At 40.3% G+C, this 21327-nt stretch overlaps 1 protein-coding gene across 5 annotated transcripts in view; it reads left to right on the top strand.

The window, feature by feature from the left end:
• The first annotated feature begins 5457 nt into the window (after positions 1–5457).
• Positions 5458–21327, top strand: part of HERC1 (HECT and RLD domain containing E3 ubiquitin protein ligase family member 1) — an 84078-nt gene continuing 68208 nt past the window's right edge. For all 5 annotated transcript variants that reach the window (XM_021548303.3, XM_021548304.3, XM_021548307.3 and 2 more), the window contains exons 1-4: positions 5458–5621; positions 18549–19504; positions 20713–20808; positions 21103–21297. In XM_021548303.3, the coding sequence (XP_021403978.2) occupies positions 18575–19504; positions 20713–20808; positions 21103–21297 (1221 nt within the window). In that variant the 5' untranslated portion in view covers positions 5458–5621; positions 18549–18574. The remainder of the gene's footprint in view (positions 5622–18548; positions 19505–20712; positions 20809–21102; positions 21298–21327) is intronic.

Genomic DNA, 21327 nt, shown 5'->3' with positions numbered 1-21327 from the left:
GGGGTCATTATTGTGTCGTCCATCCCTCCCAAAGAGTACCTCCAATACTGCCACTTCCCTCAGCTGTTGGATCCCTTCCTCGAGGGTCTTCCAGCGCATTCTATGATGGTGCTCTTGCATTCTCTCTCTGTGGACAAACCTCTCCCTGACACTCATTAAGAGCCGCTCCCAGAGAGAAAGGGACCCTGGTTCCCTTACAAAAACCTGATTTATACCCGAGTCCTGGGTCAAGGGTCCCAAGTTCCTTGCCTCACCACCGTCCAGCTGCACGCTTGTACCCATAAGATCCCAAACCCAAAGTAACCAGGTAGTATAAGCCTCACGCCCTCGTCGCACAATGTCTTTATGCAGATTGCGAAGACTTTCGTATGTCAGGGACTCGGTGATGATAGCAATCTCTGGCTCCCCTGTGGGTTGTGAGGTTCCTCCATTCCTGTCCCTATCTGCAGGGTGCTCTGCTTTCACCTTAGACTTCCTTGTTTCTACCGGGGCCACTGCTGCTGACCGTGACTGCCTTTGTGGTTCAGCTGGAACCTGGACAGTTGTAACATCTGTGGGTTCCACAGCTGTACTATTAGACTGTCCCTCCTCAAGGCAAAGGGCCGGTTTCTCACCAGCTGGGGAAATGCACTCCTTCAGCATCTCTCGTATCTCCTTAACCAGAACCCTCACCCAATCTGGGCGGTTCATTTCTGAGGTGGGCTGTGGGGCAGGGTCAGGCTCTGGAGCAGCAGCATCTCGAGTCTGTGGTGTAGGTGTGAGGGTAGTTATCCAGGTTAATCTTCCCTTATCTCTGAATGCTAAATATAACAGGACTATCAGCAACACCACCCATTGTATGGTATCATTAGCACTTAGAAAGGATCTTAACCCTTTGAGAACTGGTGGAGCAGACCCAAAAAGATGGTTAAAAGGTTGGAAGAAAGTTTGCCCAGGTGCTATTTCCTCGCAGTAGGTACCGTTATTAAAGTAACCCCAAAAACATACAGTTAACGTGTGATAGCTATGAATCCATGTACCTGCCTTCCAGAGGAAATTAAAGATCCATGAATTCCTCACCCAATTAACCCAGAAGCCAAACTTGATAACAGACACCGTAGCCTTAGTTATAGGACCCATTTTTAGATAAGGGTCTGCAAATGGGAAAAGTATAGCTACGATCACATGCCACCCAAACCAAGGTAAACTAGACCACATTGAGATGCTGAAGATGTTTTTACACGCAACAAAAAAACCAAATTACTTAAGAACTGTTAATCCTTTTTCCCTCTCAATGCCCTCGAGCCCCACATTGGGTGCCAAAATCTGTCTAGGTTCGAGACAGGAATCTGCGAAGGAGGGCTAAAGCCTCCTGTGCAATGGAGAAGGTAAACCCCCTCCCTCTGAATTACTAGGAGTTTTAAATCAAAAGGCTCTCAGGCAAAGATATGGGAATGGGAGTAACAATTCTTTACTAGGAGAAAACTAGACAACAATTTAAAAAGGCAAATGCAATCGGTACAAACAAAACCAGTGAAAAAGTCCAGAACCTGAGGATTCGGGGTGCCAGTAGCAGTCCTGCTGGGATGATTGCTCCCCTTGCAGTGGTTGATGAACTGCAGCTGCAGTGGTGATCTTTAGAAGGGTATAGTTTTCTTCTGAAGATCTGGTGGCAGTGGGGCCGGTCTTCCTCTGCACCGGGGTTGCCTCTGAGCTCCGCCGCCGTCGCCTCAGCGCGCTCCGGCTGCTTCGCTGCGAGTGCCGCCGAAGAGAGCTGCTTCTCTGGGAATCCCGCGAAGAGAGAGCGCGAGCTGCCTCTCTCCCCAAAAGCTACCCCTTTATCCCCAATAAAAGAGTGCTTGGCTTCCCCCTCTGGGTGGAACATCTCACAATAGCATGGTGTTATGTTACCAGCCCTGCATTGAATCAGTCAATGGCCCACTAACAAACCATTACCTCTTAGGAGCAAAACCGGTTCTTGGAAAAGATAACAAAACCTGCCCAACAGGTTTGCCTTCAACAGATGGCAAATAGAATACAAGCTTATCTTACAACCCAGGACAGAGTGGGAGAGGATGAAGAATGTTGCCTACTGAAAAGCTGCGATTCAGGTATTTCTGGCCTGTGTCTAGGGGTATCCTGAAAAACTCTTCTCAACTTTTTTTGTTACATTCAGCCTGTTAATATATAGCTGCAGGTGGCTGGAGGGTTCATCTTTTCTCTGGTATGTCCTCAGGGTACCCAAGTGAGTTTCAGGAGACTGCAATTTCCAAAGGATGCAAGTGCCATGTTTTCATTTAATTATAGTTGACTCTCAGATGAGGTGGCTGAATTGTGGTGACAGCCATTGGTAGTGTCAGAGCAAATGTAGACTTGTTCCCCTTATATATGTTCTTATTTTCAGACCTACTGGAGCTACTGTAGGCTAGAATGCTGTTTGCTTTGTTTGGGTGTTCAGTAATTCTGACAATACTTGCCTGTTAGTACAGAGTGATGGAATAGACCTCATCCTGCATCACTTGCCGTGCTGGGTTTTATTCCAGTTTGGGAGCCCCTGAGTCCAGCTGGCTGTAGATGCAGACAGTAGCTCAGGCATTGGGGGTCTAGCGCTGAAGGGGAAACTGTGGAAGTCACTTGATTATCAAAGACTGTAGTTAATATCAAATATTAACAGTTGCTATATAGTAAACAAGCTTCATGTGAGAATTCACAAAGATGCTATTCATGGCATTGCAATAGCAATGGTCATCCAGTGTAACTTAAATTCTGAGATAAGTGAGCCTCTGGAAACAGCCCCTGCACCTGCATCCAGCCCTACTACCTGCATCGAGGGAAATGGCAAAGGGAGAGCCCTTGACTCTCAGTATTGCAGAGTGACTGATGGGCTGGGTAAAGACTTGAAAAACAAAACAGGAAACCTTGCGGTTTTGTGAACTTAATAGTTAAGTGTATGTAACTTAAATGCAGTAGACATTTGTGAGCCTAAGAAATTCCTTGAGAGTTATACAATGCTTAGCTGTAGGTGGAGCCTGCAAACCATAAAAGCTGCAGTTAACGATAAGGTTTTGTCTTCATGTTGTGACTAATGTGTGTGGGCATGGGGTATGTGAACGTGGAGAAGAGCACATACTGCTGAGTGTGTCTCTTTATTCTTTCTCTTCTGTGGAATGGCAGATGTGCTGGACATGTCTGCACTGAATGTGTTTTCATGTATCTGTTGATTTTTTTTAAAGTTTATTTCTTATACAGTATTCTTTAGCTGACATATTTGAAATATCTAAGGAATGCTTTAAAATGTTTTTATAGTTTACCCCAATTTTGATGGCATTTGTTAGCATAGGTGGTCTCATCAACAAAGTAGCTGCTCATTCACAGCAGAGTTTGACTGTGATTTTAGATAAAAGATTAGCTGGTGTAGTTAGAGGTACAAAACAAAAAAGAATCTTAGAATTTATTGAACAAAAATGGGTTGTCTTGACCATTATCCTCTTGAGCTGATATTACATGGGTAAATTGCTAACAGAGACTTTTTTCTTAGTCTGTGACTTTTGGCTTGGTTGAGTCAGACTTTTCAAAGCAAGGCATTCAAGTTTTATTCTGATGCAAAACCATGTGCATCCCTGAATTGCCTTTTAGGGAGCAGAATGAAAAGCCATCAATACCTGGGAGTGTCTCCAAAGTGGTCAGTGACATTTAGTCCAATTTTGGTTGGAACTTGTGTCATGAAATGCAACAGTCCCTCCAGGGAGCTGAGCTCTACTGTTAGGGACCTCCCCTAACACTTCATAACTCAGAATAAAGCATTAAAGCTAATGAAGAGAGATCCAGGAAACATAGGCTATAGGACAAGAACATAAGGATGGGGGTCTCTGGTCCACTGGCAATGTCTCTGAGCCAGGCATCAACCCATGCCTTGGGAAGGAAAGGCAGAAGCAAGCACAGAGGAAAGTGTCACCAAATATTGTAGGGCTTTCTGTGGGCCAGGGCATTTTTCAACCAGAGATGTCTTTGGTAAACTGACGGATTCTTTTCTTTCCTGTAGTTTTCCAGTCTCTTTTTGAGTCCAGGTAACCTCCTACATTTTGTCCTGCATCAAGGTGTTCTACAGCTTAATTATATGAAGAAATTCATATGAAGAAATAGACATTCTTTTCCTTGTTATGTATTTTTAATCTACTAGTTCCTCTGTTATCTTCTAACTCTTCCACTGGAAGAACATAAACAATTATCCCATGTTCACCTATTTCACATCACAAATTTTTGTAAGCTTCCATTGTATTGTATTGTAGGCTGATGTACTGAAACATATGCAGTCCCTTCTTGCACAGTTTTCCTCTCGCTTCTTGTCAGTTTTCCCATTTACTTAGTCTATGAATGTCTACTGATTCAGTCATGATATCCCTAATATTGTATGGACTTTACCAATTCATGTGGGTGTAACTGAGATTTCTCATTATGTTGTTTCTTGCCACTGTGGCCTCGCTCATCTTGGTGTGCTGTTGTTGCCACCATCTAAGCCTGTGACAATGTTCACTGTATTCTTTATCCTTCTTTAGACTTGGAATTTCATTCCTTCCTCAGTGACAGTTTTACTATTTGCTGTTATGTTGTTCATTCTTGTTGCAGCACACGCTGTGCGGGGTGACTGTGGCAGGGGCGCGACTGTTCCCATGTGAGCTCTGCAATTCCCAGTTATCGGCACGGACAGAGCAGGGGCACGGGGCTTGGGGTGGAACAAGATGGATTTATTCCTGGGCTCCCAGACAAGACTCGGGGTGGGGGGTGAACAGAATTTTTTTACAGCAGCTCAGGAGTAAGGGGTGTAGGAAAGTGAACCAATGAGGATATGGTAAGAGACGAGTATAAGGTGGGGCAAATAGTTTATGAGCCTATCAGGGAAAACGAGGGGGTAACAAATGGGGTGTCGAGGGCAAGACAGACACAGAACTCTCTGGAGAAATGGGTAGGGATAGCGAGAATTGACAACTTGGAAGGAAGTTAGGGAAGGGCTTGGGAAATTTAGCAACTGGGGAAGGGAGCAAACATGGATTCAAAGCAAAATCGCAACACATTTTGTTTAAATAAATGCTTTAATATACTCCTGCTTGACTACTAATGTGATTCGTTCTGCACTTTTTTGTCACTCCATATGGCATCCATTTCTCTTCTTTTCACTGACTGTCCCATACATCAATTCCATCAGCATCCCGGCCTAAATTAGGTGCTTTGTTTCCCTGACCTATTTCTTTCGTCGTTTGTATGCAAAAGCATTTGTCTGCTCTTCCCCACGCTTGCAGAAGACGAATGAACCCCACTGTCTGGGCACTATCTCCATTCCTTGTGCCCGCAGCGCTCCCACTTTGCCGTAACGAGCCGTTCCCACCGCAGCTCCTGCCGCCGCTCCGGCCTCGGCGGCGAGCCGCTCGCGCACGGAAGGCGGTGGCGGGCGGAGGCGGGGAGCGGCCGGCGCTCTCGCGAGAGCCGCGCGGCAGCCCCGCGAGATCGGCGGCTCCCTGCTCGCGTCATGTTTTCCCTGTGACAATCCGCGCCGGGAGGACGCGGCTCCCGGCGGAGTCTCCGTGCCTCGCTCGTCCCGCGGGGCTCCCGGGCCGAGCGCCGCCGCCTCCCCCCGCCGCTGCCTGGTGAGCGCGCGGCCGCGTCGGGCTGAGGAGCGCGGGCAGGGGCGGGAGGCCTGGACCAGCCGAGGGCCGGGATGGCTCTCCCGCGCCCTCCCCGCCCGACAACACCGCAGGGCCACTGCTGCGGCCGCGGGCGTCCGGGAGCGGGGGAAGGTGCAGGCGGCTGTGAGGAAAAGGGGAGGCAGGTGGGGCCGGTCAGGTGTGACTGCCCTGTTGCTGAGGCTGGGAGAAGGAAGGGCGTTCTCCGGCAGCTCTGCTCCCTTCGTGGGGGCTTTTTATACCTTTTCTAAGCGGTATAAACTGTACGAATTCGGCATTGTGCTTCGGCTGAGGTCCTCGGAGCCCGTGATTTTTCCCCATGAACGTCATGAATGCGGTTGTAGTGTGGCCGCACGTTTTCCTCTAAATGTTAAATGCATCTCTGGCTCCGTGCATGTCAGGTGGACCCGGCAGGTGTCACAAAATTCAGTCTGAAATTTGTCATGTTTGCCTTCATCAGCTGTGTGCATGACTGTAGGTGGGTGTTCCTTGTATCTCCAGACTTGTCATCTGAATTGCACCGTCTTCCCATGGCATATTTGTTGGCTCTTGCTTGCAATACTGAAGCATTATTTTACTAAGAGATTATTTATTTTGTATTTTGAAGTGAAGTCCTAGCAGGTGTTTTGTTGTTGTCTCTTGTTTGTTTGTTTGTTTAATTGCATGTGCTTAATTTTATTGAGCTATTGCTCTACACAAGCTGCTTTTCGTGTTTTTTAAAGGGTAGAATCCTATTGTTATGTCCTCTCCCTTTCATAGTGTATAGGAGAGGTTTAGTGCAGTTGAAACATTTTAATTTCTGTTGCCACATATCTAAGCTAATTGTTTCCTCATGAGCGGTGTAATTTCCTGTAGCTGGAACTGTGTGTTCTATATACTTGTGTACGTATCCTGTATATATCTGTATATGTACACGTGTATATTGTCTGTTGAGGTTGATCAGATTTGTAGTTTAGCAGAGTGTTCTATGCTGGTATTTCATAATAAAACCTCAGTTTACATGTGCCAAATTTAATACTCCTTGTTAGAGACCCCATATATACCACATCTGCTCCATTGGGATGTGGGACTGTGGAGGACTTTGATCTCAGGGTTAAGTCTCACATAGTTTTGGGGAAAAATATAATAGGTATTTAATCTGGAAAGGTAAACTGTATACCTGGTCAGTCTACTACTGCTTCCCTGTTCTGAGAGGAATCTGTTTTTTTGCGTGAAAGATTAAAAGCTGTACAGTGTTGTACTACAGGACAGAATGGCATTGCCAGTCTCCTGTATCCTTGCACCTATGAGGAATTTGTTAGGTGGCTGTATCAGAGTGGTTGTGTTTTAAGATGAAACATCTTTTTGTCTCTGAGTGCAAACCTGTAGTGAGGTTTTCCTCTCTGATCCTGTGTTCTTACTTAAATATGTCATGTATGTTTTGTTCTTTGAACGTTAAGACTAAATTAGTTTTTAGGATTGGAAGTATGTAAGGGAAAGTGGGAGTCTTGAAATTTTTTTTGGAAACTCTGTAAAGGAGGTGTTTGTCTAGTTGTTAATTAAGCATAGGGATGTCAAGTCTTTGACTTATTTTTGCTGAGAGATTGCTTGGCATAGTAAGAATATAACACAGTATTTTTTTATTCACTTAATCTGTGAATTGAAAAATAGTTTAGCAGTGAAACTGTTCTTCTGTTTCAGAACTGAATTAAATGGATAGTAGGAAATGGATTAGGAAACAGCTTATGTGACTTGACTAAAGATCTTTGTTGGGTTTTGTCTTTAGTTTACCAATCTTAGGTGGCCATAAACTTTATTTTTCAAAGGAGACAGTACAGGGGTGCTCTGCATATTTTAAATTATCAGTAATGACTGGAGTAGGACCATTTTAAAGATAGGGAAAGCTGCATGTGAAATTAACAATAATATTTGTGTTTGAGTAGTAAAATTATGTATGTTTAAGTACTTTTGCTTAAGACGTTAAGACACATGTGGTATTCCAATTTTTCTTTCTGCTTTTAGTGTTACTGTTCTTGTAGTACTCATAGGGTGGAGATGCCCTTATCCCCCTTTTAAAAATAAGCAATGGAGACAGAAATTATATGTATTTTAGGTAGACTTGGTGGAGTAGGCATTTGATTTCTGGTTGTAGGTCATTAGGAAGTCATTAGCCTTTCAAAGCAACGATCTTAGATCCTGTACAGATACTTAATCTTCCTCTGTTCGTGTAACTCGAGAGATTTTTTTCATCTTGCAGTGGTGTGTTTTAGTTAAAAGTAAGATGCAGTTCTCTATGGCTGCTTTGGCTTCCTGCTGTCAAGGTCGTGGTAGTGAATGGTGAGTACTGTGCTGGTTGTTTGTGCCGTGATCGGCTCTCAGAAGTACTCAAACTTTGAAACTGCTGCCAGGGTTTCTTTTTGTCTGTCTCCCTTTTAGTGACCTACAGTCAAGTGGAGCATTCAAATCTAGTAGGTGTTAGTTCTTTAAAAACATCTGAAGTAGCCCTCAGAAACTGAAGCTCTACTGTCACAGGGCTGCTTGAAATAACTGCTGGTGTGCTGCAGCTGTGCATTACAGTAATTCAGAGTAACCCTTGTAAATTCTTAATATGAAAAAAAGAAAACAAAGCCAGTCTGGAGCCCAGTGGCTACAGGATTTGCCCATCAACAGCAGATGTAACTGTGACCTTGGAACTGGCCAAGTATATTCCCTGGGCTGTTGTGATTGACCTGATGTCACCAAGCTATTTGGGAGAATGTTCAGGTGGCTCAAGAATCATCTTCTCTGCTGGAAGTTGGAATTAATTTGCTGCTTAAAGAAGAGCCTGCAGTTTGAGTTCTCTTTACTAGTAATAATTTTTTCATTTGCTTTCAGGACTAGGTAATACTGAAATTTCGTCCTTAAAACATTTCCTTCCAAATGCGTGAATTTACACAACAGAGGTTTCTTTTTCAGTTAGTTACAGTAGGAGTTCTCTGAGTCAAGAAATGCAAATGTTAGCAGGAAGTGTTAACACAAAGGGGCATCCACAACTTAGCTGGGCAACCTTCTCCAGTGTCTCACCACCGTCATTGAGACATTTCTTCTTTTTATCCAATGTAAACCTACCCATATTCATATTAAAACCATTTCCTGTTGTCCTGTCACCACAGGCCCTGATAACAGGTATCTCTCCACTGCTCTTATATGCCCCCTTTATATATATATAGATATAGATTGATCTATATATGTCTAAAGGCTGCAGTCCACCTTCCTGCTTACATACAGCTAACTTGAAAGTGGAATGTCTTTGAATTTTGATTGTGTGTGCATATTGCACTCTCCTGTTCATTGCTGAGTTTTTAATTTCAAGTCATGATTTCTAGTAAATACATCTTTAAAACTTCTGTAGTTTTTGCAAGAAAATGTCTGTTTCTATGTGTTGTGGTGGTTGAAAATACTGTAACTGCACTACACAGTAGAAGTACAAGTGATTGTGTACCTTTTGGGGAGAGTGGTAGTGCTAAAACCTCACCATAGTTTTTGTCCCTTTTCCAATGCAAGATGAGGCATATTTCTTTGCTTGAATTGTTGGGATGTTTTGATGCATGGGGAATTTCTGCTTCTCAGCTCCTCTTCACTAACTGCTTTTGATGATTGTGTATGTGGAGCGCCTTGCATTTTCAGTTTAAGCAACCTTAAAGCATCTGAAGAAGTAATGGATTAAATTGATTTTTCTAAGTTTATCTGCTGAACAATAATGATAATTTTTATTCTCTGCATGGGTAGATTTTGTACAGCCCCCAGGGGTTTACATTGAGAAGCCATGATTAGGGTTTTGTATCACTCTCTTTTTAAGCCCTGAGAGCAAAAGGGCAAATAGCTTTAATTTCATATTAACTTAAAAATAAATTTGTCTTCCTTTAACCTGTCTCCAAAAAGATTTTTGGAGTAACCAATTGTGACCAGCTGAAAGCACAGGGTTATATTAGTTTCAATACTATACCTGATAATGAATAAATAAATAATCCCACAGGACTAAAATCATGTGGGAAGACTAAAACTGGAAGAATATCAAGTAGAAACTTACCATGGCTTACTTAAAATATATAAGGTTGGGTGGGATTCAGTATTTGGAAATAAAAGTTGATAGTTGTTTGCATAATTAATCTTATTCTGAATGATGATGTCATTCATTTAGTTTTCATATGCTGAGCAGGAGGCTAGTACAAGGATAGTGGCCCTTGTGCTCAATGGAGACAGATGCTCACGTGAATTAATGTTGGTGTGTATTTCACTGTAATGTTTCAGTAGTGAAGGGCAATCTGCTGTAGCTGCTGTTCCTGCTTGCTTTTTCTGGGTTGGTTCCTTTCTTCCTTGCTTCTTATTCCAGATTTGTAGGAGATAACTTATTTTTTCTATGCTGTTTTACAGTCCATTTCCTCATACTAGCACTGTTGCCTTTTTTTTTTTTTTTGCTGCTTCTAAGGACATTTTTTGCTTTCAATTCTTTGTGAATTTGTGGTAATTTCTCTTCAGTGCAAGCATTTTCTAATTTATCTTTTTCTCTTTTTCTTTCCCATGACTGTTTTGGATATATTCCATTCACCTTGTGTCTCTCAATTGTAGTGTGCCTAGACTACATGGACAGGCCAAAAAGAACATTTGAAGATTACTGCCTTGTATAGTGACCTACAGTGCTTTTTGGCACTAGTGAAATATTGAACAGATAACTCTTCTAGGCAACGTTATGTCCTGTTGGTTTCAACTGTCATAGCGTCCCCTTGCCATAAGCTGTATGAACTGTCTTGTGGGTTTTACATTTCTGTATGTTTTATATTTTTGGCATGTGACAAGACAGGGTTTTAGTTATTTCTATATATTCTTGGTTTCTAAATGACCTTTCAAGTAGAAGGCTGTAAATGTTGTTTGGAGCTCTTGATACCTGCTGCTAAATCCTGTACATACAGTCCCTTATTTATGAAAAAAGGGAAGCAAATCCGTTTGGTTTAGTTGCACTTTCAGATTGTAAAATTCTAATAAGGATTGCAAAAACTGCTGCACTCCACCAGCTGGCAGCAAGATTCTTACTGGGACTTCATGCTTCTTTGTAAGAAGTATGAAGGATTGGAATGATAAAAACTTAAGGTAATCTGTCATTTTATAGAACATCAGGAACTGTTAAGAGTGGAACTTGGCAAAACCAGAGAAAAGGCTTTATGTTGCACAAAATAAATGTACAGCCATATCTTGAATTTCATTCAGCTTTGGAGTGGTACAGTTTAGGAATTTGACAGAATATTGAGATAATTATTTACTAGTCTTGGATACAGACTAAAGACTTTGGTTTACTGGTGAGAACGTTACATGTATTTGAATTAAAAACAATTTAAAAGAGTTCTAAGTGCTTAATGCTAAGAAACTGAAATGTTGCAACTTTGAAGAGATTCCTCCTCTATAATGCAGCTGTAATACTGTCATCACATTGAGGCAGTAAATAGAAACATATTATATTAGGTTTTCTGTCATATTTTAAGCAAATTAGCTTTTCCAGAGCTGTGATTGGCAATGAACTCGGAACTTCTACTTTATCAAAAATTATCTAAAATAACATCCCAGAATAAGTTCTTCAGTAGTCAGTGTCACTTGTGTGAATTAATTGAATTATATTCTTAATGAGCTCATAGAATTATCTGATTGTGAAATCTTTCCTCAGTTTTGCCTGAGACAGAAAATGCTTGATTTTTCTGACCCATCACAGAACTTAATTTCTCACTGTTGCAAATAAAATTTTAACTACTTGTAGCAGCATCAAGAGCTGTAGTGTGATCTGGCTGCTATCTGTTTAAATATTAAATTTTCTACTCCCTTTTAGAAAGCACCCAGGTGGCATCAGGCTGAAGGGACCTTGAGCACAGAAGTGCTCTGAGAGTCTCTCAGGTTGAAAATAATAAATGTAACTGTTGCAGTCTCCAGGGAGTTAATTGTCAAGGAACGCACAGTGAAGAGCTCTGTTTATGTGTGTGGTACATTGCAGGCAAGCAGTGGACAGAATTCAGTTTCACAACCAGACCATTGTATTTAATTTTGGTGCTTCCTGCCTGTGATTTGACTGTACAGACAGACTTCTTGTGTTACAAGCTTTTGTAATTAGGTTCCCATAAAATAAATGTAGTCAGTGTCTGACAAAGGTTGCTGAAATTGCTGATTGCAGAGAGGGGGAGAGAGAGTAAATGCTTGTGAGGTTTATTTTTCCTTTGAGAAAACTTTTGATTTTTATGACATAGACTATTTACAGCTATACAGGTGCAGTTTTTCAAGAGCTTTGCAGAAAACAGAGATTTCAGCTGTTTTTCTAGAAGTTCTGAGAGCCTGAGCACTTGGCTTCTGTCAGAATAGTTGTTTTTGTGTGTGCTTGATTTCTGCTGTAGTCAAGTTAAGTTAAAAAAACCACAGGAGTATGTAGCTTTGTCAAATTCCATCCTTGTTATGTCTTCAGTATGTGTGCTAGTGTCACTGATTTAAGAAAATGGATTTTATTCATACTAATTGAAGATACTGTATATAATTTTATGCAATTTATATGTTTCAAAATCTCCATGGACTGTAAGTAGTTCTGCCTACCTTAAACACTAGCTTAAAATACATTCCCCTTGTTTAATGTGTTTATTTGTCAACACTTTATGTGAGATGACTTTTGCTTTTTATCCCTATATTACAGTGTTTACTTCTTTGGACCTTGTACAGGGAGGAAAGTACAAAACTGTAAAATAACAATTAAGCAGGAAGATTCAGGTTTGTACAAGCAGTGGGAAATCACTGTGCTTCAAGATTTACCTATGTTTCAGAGCTGACTGTTCATATTTTCCTTTTCACAGCCTGAGCAGCAGTTGCACCTTCTTCCTCCGTGTCAATGGACTTTGATTATTCTTGCTGGAATACCAGTGATTACCTGCATTTAGCAATGAGAGCCAATCTGTTGGAGATGATGTTTTGGGGAAAAAAAAGAAAAGATAGGCCCTAAAATCAGCTCTTCCCTTCCACATGTTTTGATGGTTCTGTCTGTTGATAAGTTGAGTGTGTGTGCTAAAGAATGAAAAAGCAAAGCATGCTTTGTGGGGAGACTGTGCTCTTACACTCTCTAATTAAATCAGCAAAATAATGATTCTGCTTTTAAAGGATCTTTTCTGCAACTTTCTTTAAAACAAAACATAAACTTTTTAATTTTTTGTCATGACTTTGGTACTTACATGCGCTCCTGCAGGAATTCAGTGTTACTTCTCTGGAATTGCCTTGAGCTGTTCCTGATTTTCCTGATCTCCTCAAAAGGAGCTACATTGTGATGTAGCTGCACTGTACAGCTTCTGCCTAATCTCCAGTTTTCTTTAAATTGTCCCAGCAATCTTTCTCTCAGATCTACACACAGCAGCTTCTGAGGAGCTTTTTTAAATTCTAAGCATTTTTAAAAATCGAAACCCTAGAAGGGAGCTTCCTGTTTGCTTAGGATAAATTTGTTGGCTGCATGGAGGTGATTCTTGGGTGACATACAAGTATCTCCCTTAATTTCTGAGCTGACATTGAAAGGGAAGACTATGGAAATTCCTTTGGGGAATTGCGTATGTTCTGTCTGAAGACATGTCGTTCCCGCTGAACTCAGAAACAGGAACTTTATAGCTTTACAGACTTTAACCTTCTACACCATGCTGAAGTCCTTTATAAACTAGTCTCATTTCCCCGTTCCCTTGGAATATAGGAGTATTTGGGGCAGTTTTCAAAGTCCGCACTCCTTTGACTGTGTTGAAGTTGAGAATTTCCCATACTAACTTCTTTAGTAATGTTTTTTCCCTCCTCATGAGTTCTTATTCTTGCATTTGAAGGTGATCAAAGCTGTCCCACTTACCTCAAAGTGACAAGACCTAAAAGCTTCTTGGTTTCCTGCAGCTGCAGTAAAAATCTAAAAAAAATTTGTTCTTAGAGGTTTGACAGTCTTCATGTCTGAGCCAACCAAGTGGATTTATGAGATGTCTTTAGTGTTTCCTTTATTCCCTTTCTAGAAAAATCTCTTTCCATAGCTAATTTAGGAGATGGTGGTAAGTGGCTGGAAAATTTACTGTTACTTCTCAGTCCCATTTTACCTTATGTAAACAAAAAAATAATTATACAGAATTTTCTAATCATCAATTTCACAATGTCAATTTTAGTTTGCTGTTAGCTGAAATGCTTTGGAAGAATTATTCCCCTTTGAAAAGAAATAATTGTTGCAGAAAGATTACTTGTGTTTCAAACAGATATATATGAAATACGGATATTTTTAGTATCTAATATAAATACCAAAATATATTTAAAAATATATATGCATGTATGTATAAAAAATAGTGAAACACTTGTAGTGGAATACCTATTTCATTGTATCTCCTGGTCAGTTGTACATTAAGGTGTTAGTCATCCATGCAGTCAGTGACTTGGTATTGTATATATGAAACAAGCAAGCTGGGATTAATGACAAGATCAAATTCCTCTTTCTGTTTCTGTGATTGAATTGCTGTGGTTGCAGAGAGAAAGAAGGAACAGCATTCATAGTTTATCGCCTCATAATTTATTTCTGTTTTGTGGAAATAACTTGTAAATGTAGTTAGATGCATCTCCAGTCTCTTACTTTATTCTTGTTTGAGATAGGGGAATAGTTCTTTTTCCTAAAAAAATATGTCGTTTTTCTCAGTGAAAGAATTGGCTCTTTCATTATTGATATAAACTTAATTTTAATTTTAATATGCCCAATTGTCTGTTGCATTTAATAATGACTTGCAATAGACCATTCACACTTTTAATACATGTAATTTATTAGTTATTGTAGGCAAGCTTAGACCACAAAAATTAATATCTTAAGTGACGTGTATAAATTAGCTGGTGCTTTCAGGCTGAACTCATTCCTATTTAAGAAAAAACAAACTCTTTTATAACACAACATATTTTAAAGTCTTTAAAATTATTGGCTAGGCCACTGAAGACTGTATGCTTTCCCTAAAATATGACAACTTTCCTCTTTTTCCCTATTTTTACTCAAGAGGGAAGATCTTAAGTGTATCAGTTATTATTAGTGTTATCTCTGTCTTGCTGACAAACATTTGCAGGCTCTTGGTTTTGAGTTTCTTTTTTCCTTAAGTGCAGCGAACACATCTAATCCAAAACTTCTTTAAAATCATAATCTAACTAAATAGATGAAGAGAGATAAATAGATAAAGGGGTAATTCAATTTGTCATCAGCTTTCTTTCCGAGTTCTTGGCTGTGTGGAAATGCATGCCAATCATTGAATTATTATGGTTTCACAATCATTAGGGCTGCTTGGAAGTTGATTTCTTTGAATTTGAAATGCATCCTGTTACCTCCTGTCTATGTTTACTAGTTATTGTAAGATGTGGAGACTTGATTCTGAGCTTAGAATTTGAGTGGTAGTTTGGCTATGTGGTGTGGCTTCTTATGTGATGGGGAAAGCCATGAACAGACTAGAAGTACCTGGTTTTGACTTTTTAGCTTGAAGAGACAGAATCAGGGAATACACATTCAGTCTGCAGTGGGATTCAGCTTTGGTTATAGGTTCACCTTTGGGTGCATTTAAAGCAATGGACTGATAAAAGGAAAAAGAACCTTTCTCTCTGCTGCAGGTAATTTCCATGTTTCTTATAACATTAAAAGACAACTCTCTTAAGATTATTTTCTTCCGTAATTTAAATGTTCTACTCTCCTCTTAGCTCAGGCAAAAGCCTTCCCTGATTATACTCCTCATGTTTTCACAGGTTTTATTTTAAAATTCTTTTCCTCACATTCCTTTTCATCTGATGTAAGAGGAGCAAACAGCAACTGGTGTCCAGTGCAGCGATGGGTGACAACAGCTCTCCCTGTGCTAGTGCACTTATTCCAATAGAGGATTTGATGAACCTGAGCCTTTCCTTGAGTTCTGTTGCAGCACTGGCTGTGGTTCTCAGGGTGAACAAGCTCTGAAGGCAGGCTTAGTTACCTTCCTTCACATGTCTTCCCCTGCAGCTCAAGTTGCTGCCACTGCTGTTCTGAAAGAAAAATTCTTCATCCCGGATACATAGACCTTGGCTTTTAGGTTTTAATGTATGCATTTTTTCCCCACTGTTCCCTGGGATAAGCTTTTGAAATATATGTTACATTTGATAACACTGTTGAAATACTTGTTCAGCTATGACTTTTAAGTCCTACTTTAGTTGATTTACCAATAAGCAGCAGTGAAATATATGCAAAAATTTACTGCCCAGAAAAGGTGATTTCCTCAACAGGAGCTGTGGTTCTAAAAGATATGAAGATATGACAAATGAGTTGTGTTGCACATTCTCACAGTTCACTTTTTTTTTTTTTTTTTTTTTTAAGGAGCAGGAGAGAAAGGAATAAGGGCAGGTGAGCTGGACGCTTTGTTTGTTTATTTAATATAAATCCCAGAAAGTTCTGGGTACTTTAGTTTTAAGTGTTTTAAGTGTTCCAGTGTTGAAATAGTTTTATAAAGCTGTTGCTATACATTTAGATTGCTATAGGTTTATGATGATGAAAGAAAAATACTTTTCTCCACTTGTCACATGTTTCTGGCTTCTCCCTTTGTGCTTGGCCATGTGATCAGCATGCTCAGAAAGTGTGTGGGACTGCATCCTTTGGGGCTGGCCCACCATGCACACTTGGTACCTTCCACATGTTCACCTGACCCTGCAGTGTTCAAATACAGTGAAAGAATAGTATTTGAAAGAGCATTCACTTGAGTTTTCAAAGCCAAATATATTTTCTTTTTGTCTGCCCTAAAAAGAACTGAGATGTCCATGTCTAGGCTCTGGAGCAATTATAAACCCTGTATTTGTGGCAATGAGCTGGAAGAAATAAATCTACCTATACCCTGTATAACTGTTACCTGGTTTCTGCTTAACTTTAGTGATCTATAGTTGTTACATACAGAGACAGGAATCATTTACATTTGTATTCAGACAGCATTTCCAGGATTATCAGCAGTGTCTGGTTAAAGCCTTGTGCCTGTCACATGAAACTGAATGTTATTTTCAAGGTGGGCCAATAATTTCTTCTGAAAGCTGCAGAAGGAGAGTAGGGCACTGCTAAGGGCTCAGCTTCAAGCTTCAGTCTCTATTTTTAGAGATGCATATAAGGGCAAGAGGGAAAAAAAGTACGTCAGTTTTCAGGAAAAGCAGCAGTATTTGCAACTTTGAGGTACATGAGCACATTTTGAAGTTTCTGAAAGAAGAGTAGCTGGTGAAAGCATAAAGCCCATGAATGAGTCTGTTTGGGAACTTCTTAATGGAGCTACATCCCCATGTTTTACATCTTGATAAGGCACAAACTTCACGTAAGACCAGAGTTAGGATGTTTTTATTAATTTGCCTTATAGTTCCACTTAGTATCAAATGGTAGTTAGCAAATACTTTCTGACAAATGAGATAGCATTGCCCTTTCTTAGTCAACAGAGTCCTGGGTATGTGTGTGTCACTTCGAGGCTGAGCTGCTGGGAGGTTTTGTGGTGTGAGTAGACAGAAGGTATGTCTTGCATGAAATGCAAGGAATGCTCCCTGCTCTGAATGGTACTTAACAGCTGTGGCTCCAGTTTCTGTGGGATAGACTTGGGTAAAGGGCTGCTGTAGTGCAACAGAAGTTACTGGGGTACAGCTCATTGGGGCTCATTTAACGCTTTTTTGAAGGTATTAATCTGTTGTAGGGAAAATTTGGCTGAAATAAATGCAGGTGCTTAATAGCATACAGTATGCTTTTTTGGCAGATGTATTAGCAGAATAACTGTACTTTATGGTACAGTGGTTTATGGTTTTAATTTGTTTTTTATGTGTGAAATGTCAAGATAAAACGAGGACCAAATTGCGCTGCCTGTTACCTGTTGTCCTAGAAGCATAACATGGCAGCAGCACTGACTTGCACTGCATGGCAGAGACTCTCTCCACTCCCAGGAGTTTAGTTTGAAATTAGATCAAATAGGGTTTACACTACCAAAGGACACTCTCCTTCAGGAAATTATAGTACTTTTTGGTGACATTGTAATGCATTAGGACTTACAGGGTCAAAGAACAGAAAGTAATCGTTCAGAACCTATGTAACCCATGGTTAATGATTATAAAACAGGAGTTAAACACATCTGTTTTGTACAATAGGAGGTAAAGCATTACTTTAAAGAAAATTCTTTTAAAAGGAGCAGTTTGAAAACAACTCACTTTGGAGGAAGCCTCTTTGCATATTAAGCTATAAACTACCTTGGCAAAACTTATGAGTTGACATCAAGAATCCTTTTGAAGAACTGGAGTTCTAAATGGTACCAGCATTAAAATTAGTAACTCAAGTGTCTCTTTAGGATTAGAATGTTCTTTTAATTTATTCATTCTTAAAAATTTTCTCAGACATAGCCTTGGAAGAGCCCTGGACTCAACTATTGGTGATCAATCTGTGTTCTTGTATGTGAGAAATTTTTCTAACTCAGTGTGTGTTTTTGGAATTGTGATCCTTTAGTCAGATAAAAGAGAAAAATATCATACGATTACATGGATGATCCTGCAGACATAAATCATCATAGTGCTGAGATAGACTTACGAGCCCTGCACCTTTGTGGGTCTTGACATCTAAATCTTAAATTGCCTTATCTGTTAAATGCTGTTCATGTCATTTAGCAGAATTAAATTTGTTTTATGTGAGTTTCTGTGCATATGGATTTAGTAAATGCAGACTGACACAAATTCTTACATCATGTTAAGTAAGTTGCACGTGCATATAGGTCAAACAGTGAAACTGGTAATTCTTGGTGGTTAATCTTTTGCTGCTTACCTTCTGAAAGGATTATTTGGTTTTGTCCTGCTGTAAGTAATAAGATCTGTAGATAATATTGCATACCTATTGACAGTTTTTCTCATCTTCAGGACTAATGGCAAAGAAGTAAACCAGCATGGCAGCTATGGTCCCACCTGTGAAGCTGAAGTGGCTTGAGCATCTAAACAGCTCATGGATCACAGAAGACAGTGAATCCATTGCAACGAGGGAAGGAGTTTCTGTCTTGTATGCTAAGTTAGTTAGCAACAAAGAAGTAGTGCCATTGCCCCAGCAGGTTCTGTGCCTCAAGGGACCTCAGTTACCAGATTTTGAGCGGGAATCTCTATCTAGTGATGAACAGGACCACTACTTGGATGCCCTTCTTAGCAGCCAGCTGGCACTGGCAAAGATGGTGTGCTCAGACTCTCCATTTGCTGGAGCTCTTCGAAAGCGTCTCCTTGTGCTGCAGCGTGTCTTCTATGCACTTTCTAATAAATACCATGATAAGGGTAAGGTGAAACAGCAACAGCATTCACCAGAAAGCAGTTCTGGATCCACAGATGTGCACTCTGTCAGTGAACGCCCGAGGTCAAGCACAGATGCACTCATAGAAATGGGAGTTCGGACTGGATTGAGCTTGTTATTTGCACTGCTGAGACAAAGCTGGATGATGCCTGTGGCAGGACCTGGCCTCAGTCTCTGCAATGATGTTATCTATACTGCAATAGAAGTTGTGAGCTCTTTACCTCCTTTATCTCTAGCAAATGAAAGCAAGATTCCACCCATGGGTTTGGACTGTTTGTCACAAGTAACAACTTTTCTTAAAGGAGTAACTATTCCAAACTCTGGGGCAGATACTCTAGGTCGTAGATTAGCTTCCGAGTTGCTTCTTGGTTTGGCTGCCCAACGAGGTGCTTTGAGATACCTTCTTGAATGGATAGAAATGGCTTTAGGTGCTTCAGCTGTAGTAAACACCATGGAGAAAACCAAGCTACTGCAAAGTCCAGAAGGGATGATCAGCTTTGATTGCTTTATGAGTATAATGACCCAGATGCGACGATCTCTGGTAGGTATAACCAGCTTTGGTTTTTCTGCATTGCAATGTAGTTGCATTCTTAACTGAGTAGTTTTTCCACCCCAAATGCCAATTTGCTGAATGTGTTAGAATGGGGGCTTTTTTTGTGATTCCAACCGCCCCTCCCCCCTGTATTTTCTTTGTTACCCATCACCTCTTTCTCTTCCTGCCCACCTGTTGGCTCATAGGTTAAGATGAAACAGCAAAACAGTCTTTGTGTTGTCATTTTGGTGTTATGCTCTAACTTCAGGGAAGGCAGGGAAAGACTTATACATTTAAGTTCATAGCAGAAAAAGTTAGAAAATTCAAAGTTCTGCAATACACCTTGTTTCCTGTTAGTTACTTTTATTGTACATTCCTGCTCCCCCATTCACCTAGGCCTCTGCTTATACATCTTCAGGATGTTCAGTAGTTTTGCTGATGCTCAAAAATTAATGTGATAGAAAATTAGCTAAATTGGAAGTGTAGCACACTGCTTTGTATATTGAGTGCTCACTGCTGGTGCTAGATGAATATTGCTTTTCAAGGTATGACATTTTCGCACAGTACACAGTCAGAAGCTGTGGCAAGCTTCTGCCTCATGGTGCTCAGACTAAAACAGGGAATGACTTTTTCCTTCAAGTGGTCATATTTTTCTTTCAGGCTTGTACTGATTGTTAATAAACATAAACTTTAAAATGTAAAAAAAATCCTAAAAAAGATCTAAAAAATATTTTGATGAATAGGGTCCATGAGAGGTGCATGGCAGTAGCAGTATCTGAATTGGAATAAATATTGTGATGGGCAGCTTTATTTGCTGTTGGGTTTGGGCTATATATACAATTAGAGACCAAAATATGAAAGATATGTAAACATAAAATTAATTATGATTAGTAATTTTAAAAATAATTATCACTTTAGACACAAATAATATGCATTTCATTACAAAATAGTATGGGGAGAAATTAACTCTGAACCCAGATACTTCATAAAACTGAATCAGTAAGAATGCTGGACTAGCACTTTGTGACAGTTTTGTTTTCCTGAAGTGTATGCAGGTATCACAGCTCAGGAGAGAGATAGTGTAGTTATGCTTATATAGGAAGGGCTGTTAGTTTTTGTTTAGCGGTAAGAATAGATCCCTAATGTATTTTTTTTTAGGTGGACTATTGCTGTATTGGTGGCATATTTCTCCTAATAATAACATTTAAACATTGTAGGGATCATCTGCTGATCGAAGTCAATGGAGGGAGCCAACCAGAACATCTGATGGTTTATGCTCTCTGTATGAGGCAGCTCTGTGTTTATTTGAAGAGGTATGTCTTGGAAAAAAACTTTTAAGTTACTGTAGTTTATTTCCTTCTCACACATGTGATTGGTATGCACATGTGGGTGTAGTTAGTTATTCTGGGGTCGAAGAGGTGCAAAAAAGGTTGAAAAACTAAGATGTAGTGGGACAAAGTCATTTGGGCAAACTGTTGATACAGTCGTGGTGATTTGTATTTTAGATAGGTACTCTGTTGAGAGGCAATTAAAGCTGCATTAAACACTGTGACTGTATAGGAAGAAATATAAAATGCTACTGTGTAATAAATCTCTGGTTTGAACAGGTTTGTCGAATGGCCTCAGACTATTCAAGGACATGTGCCAGCCCAGACAGCATTCAAACAGGTGATGCTCCCATTGTGTCAGAGACCTGTGAGGTGTATGTGTGGGGCAGTAACAGCAGTCACCAGCTGGTAGAAGGAACTCAAGAGAAAATACTTCAACCTAAGCTAGCTCCAAGCTTTTCTGATGCACAGACGGTGAGTGACATCTGTTAGTGGTACATTATG

The sequence above is a fragment of the Lonchura striata genome, chromosome 11 (genome assembly GCF_046129695.1).
Source record: "Lonchura striata isolate bLonStr1 chromosome 11, bLonStr1.mat, whole genome shotgun sequence".
NCBI lineage: Eukaryota > Metazoa > Chordata > Aves > Passeriformes > Estrildidae > Lonchura > Lonchura striata.
This window is presented reverse-complemented; position numbering and strand designations above follow the sequence as displayed.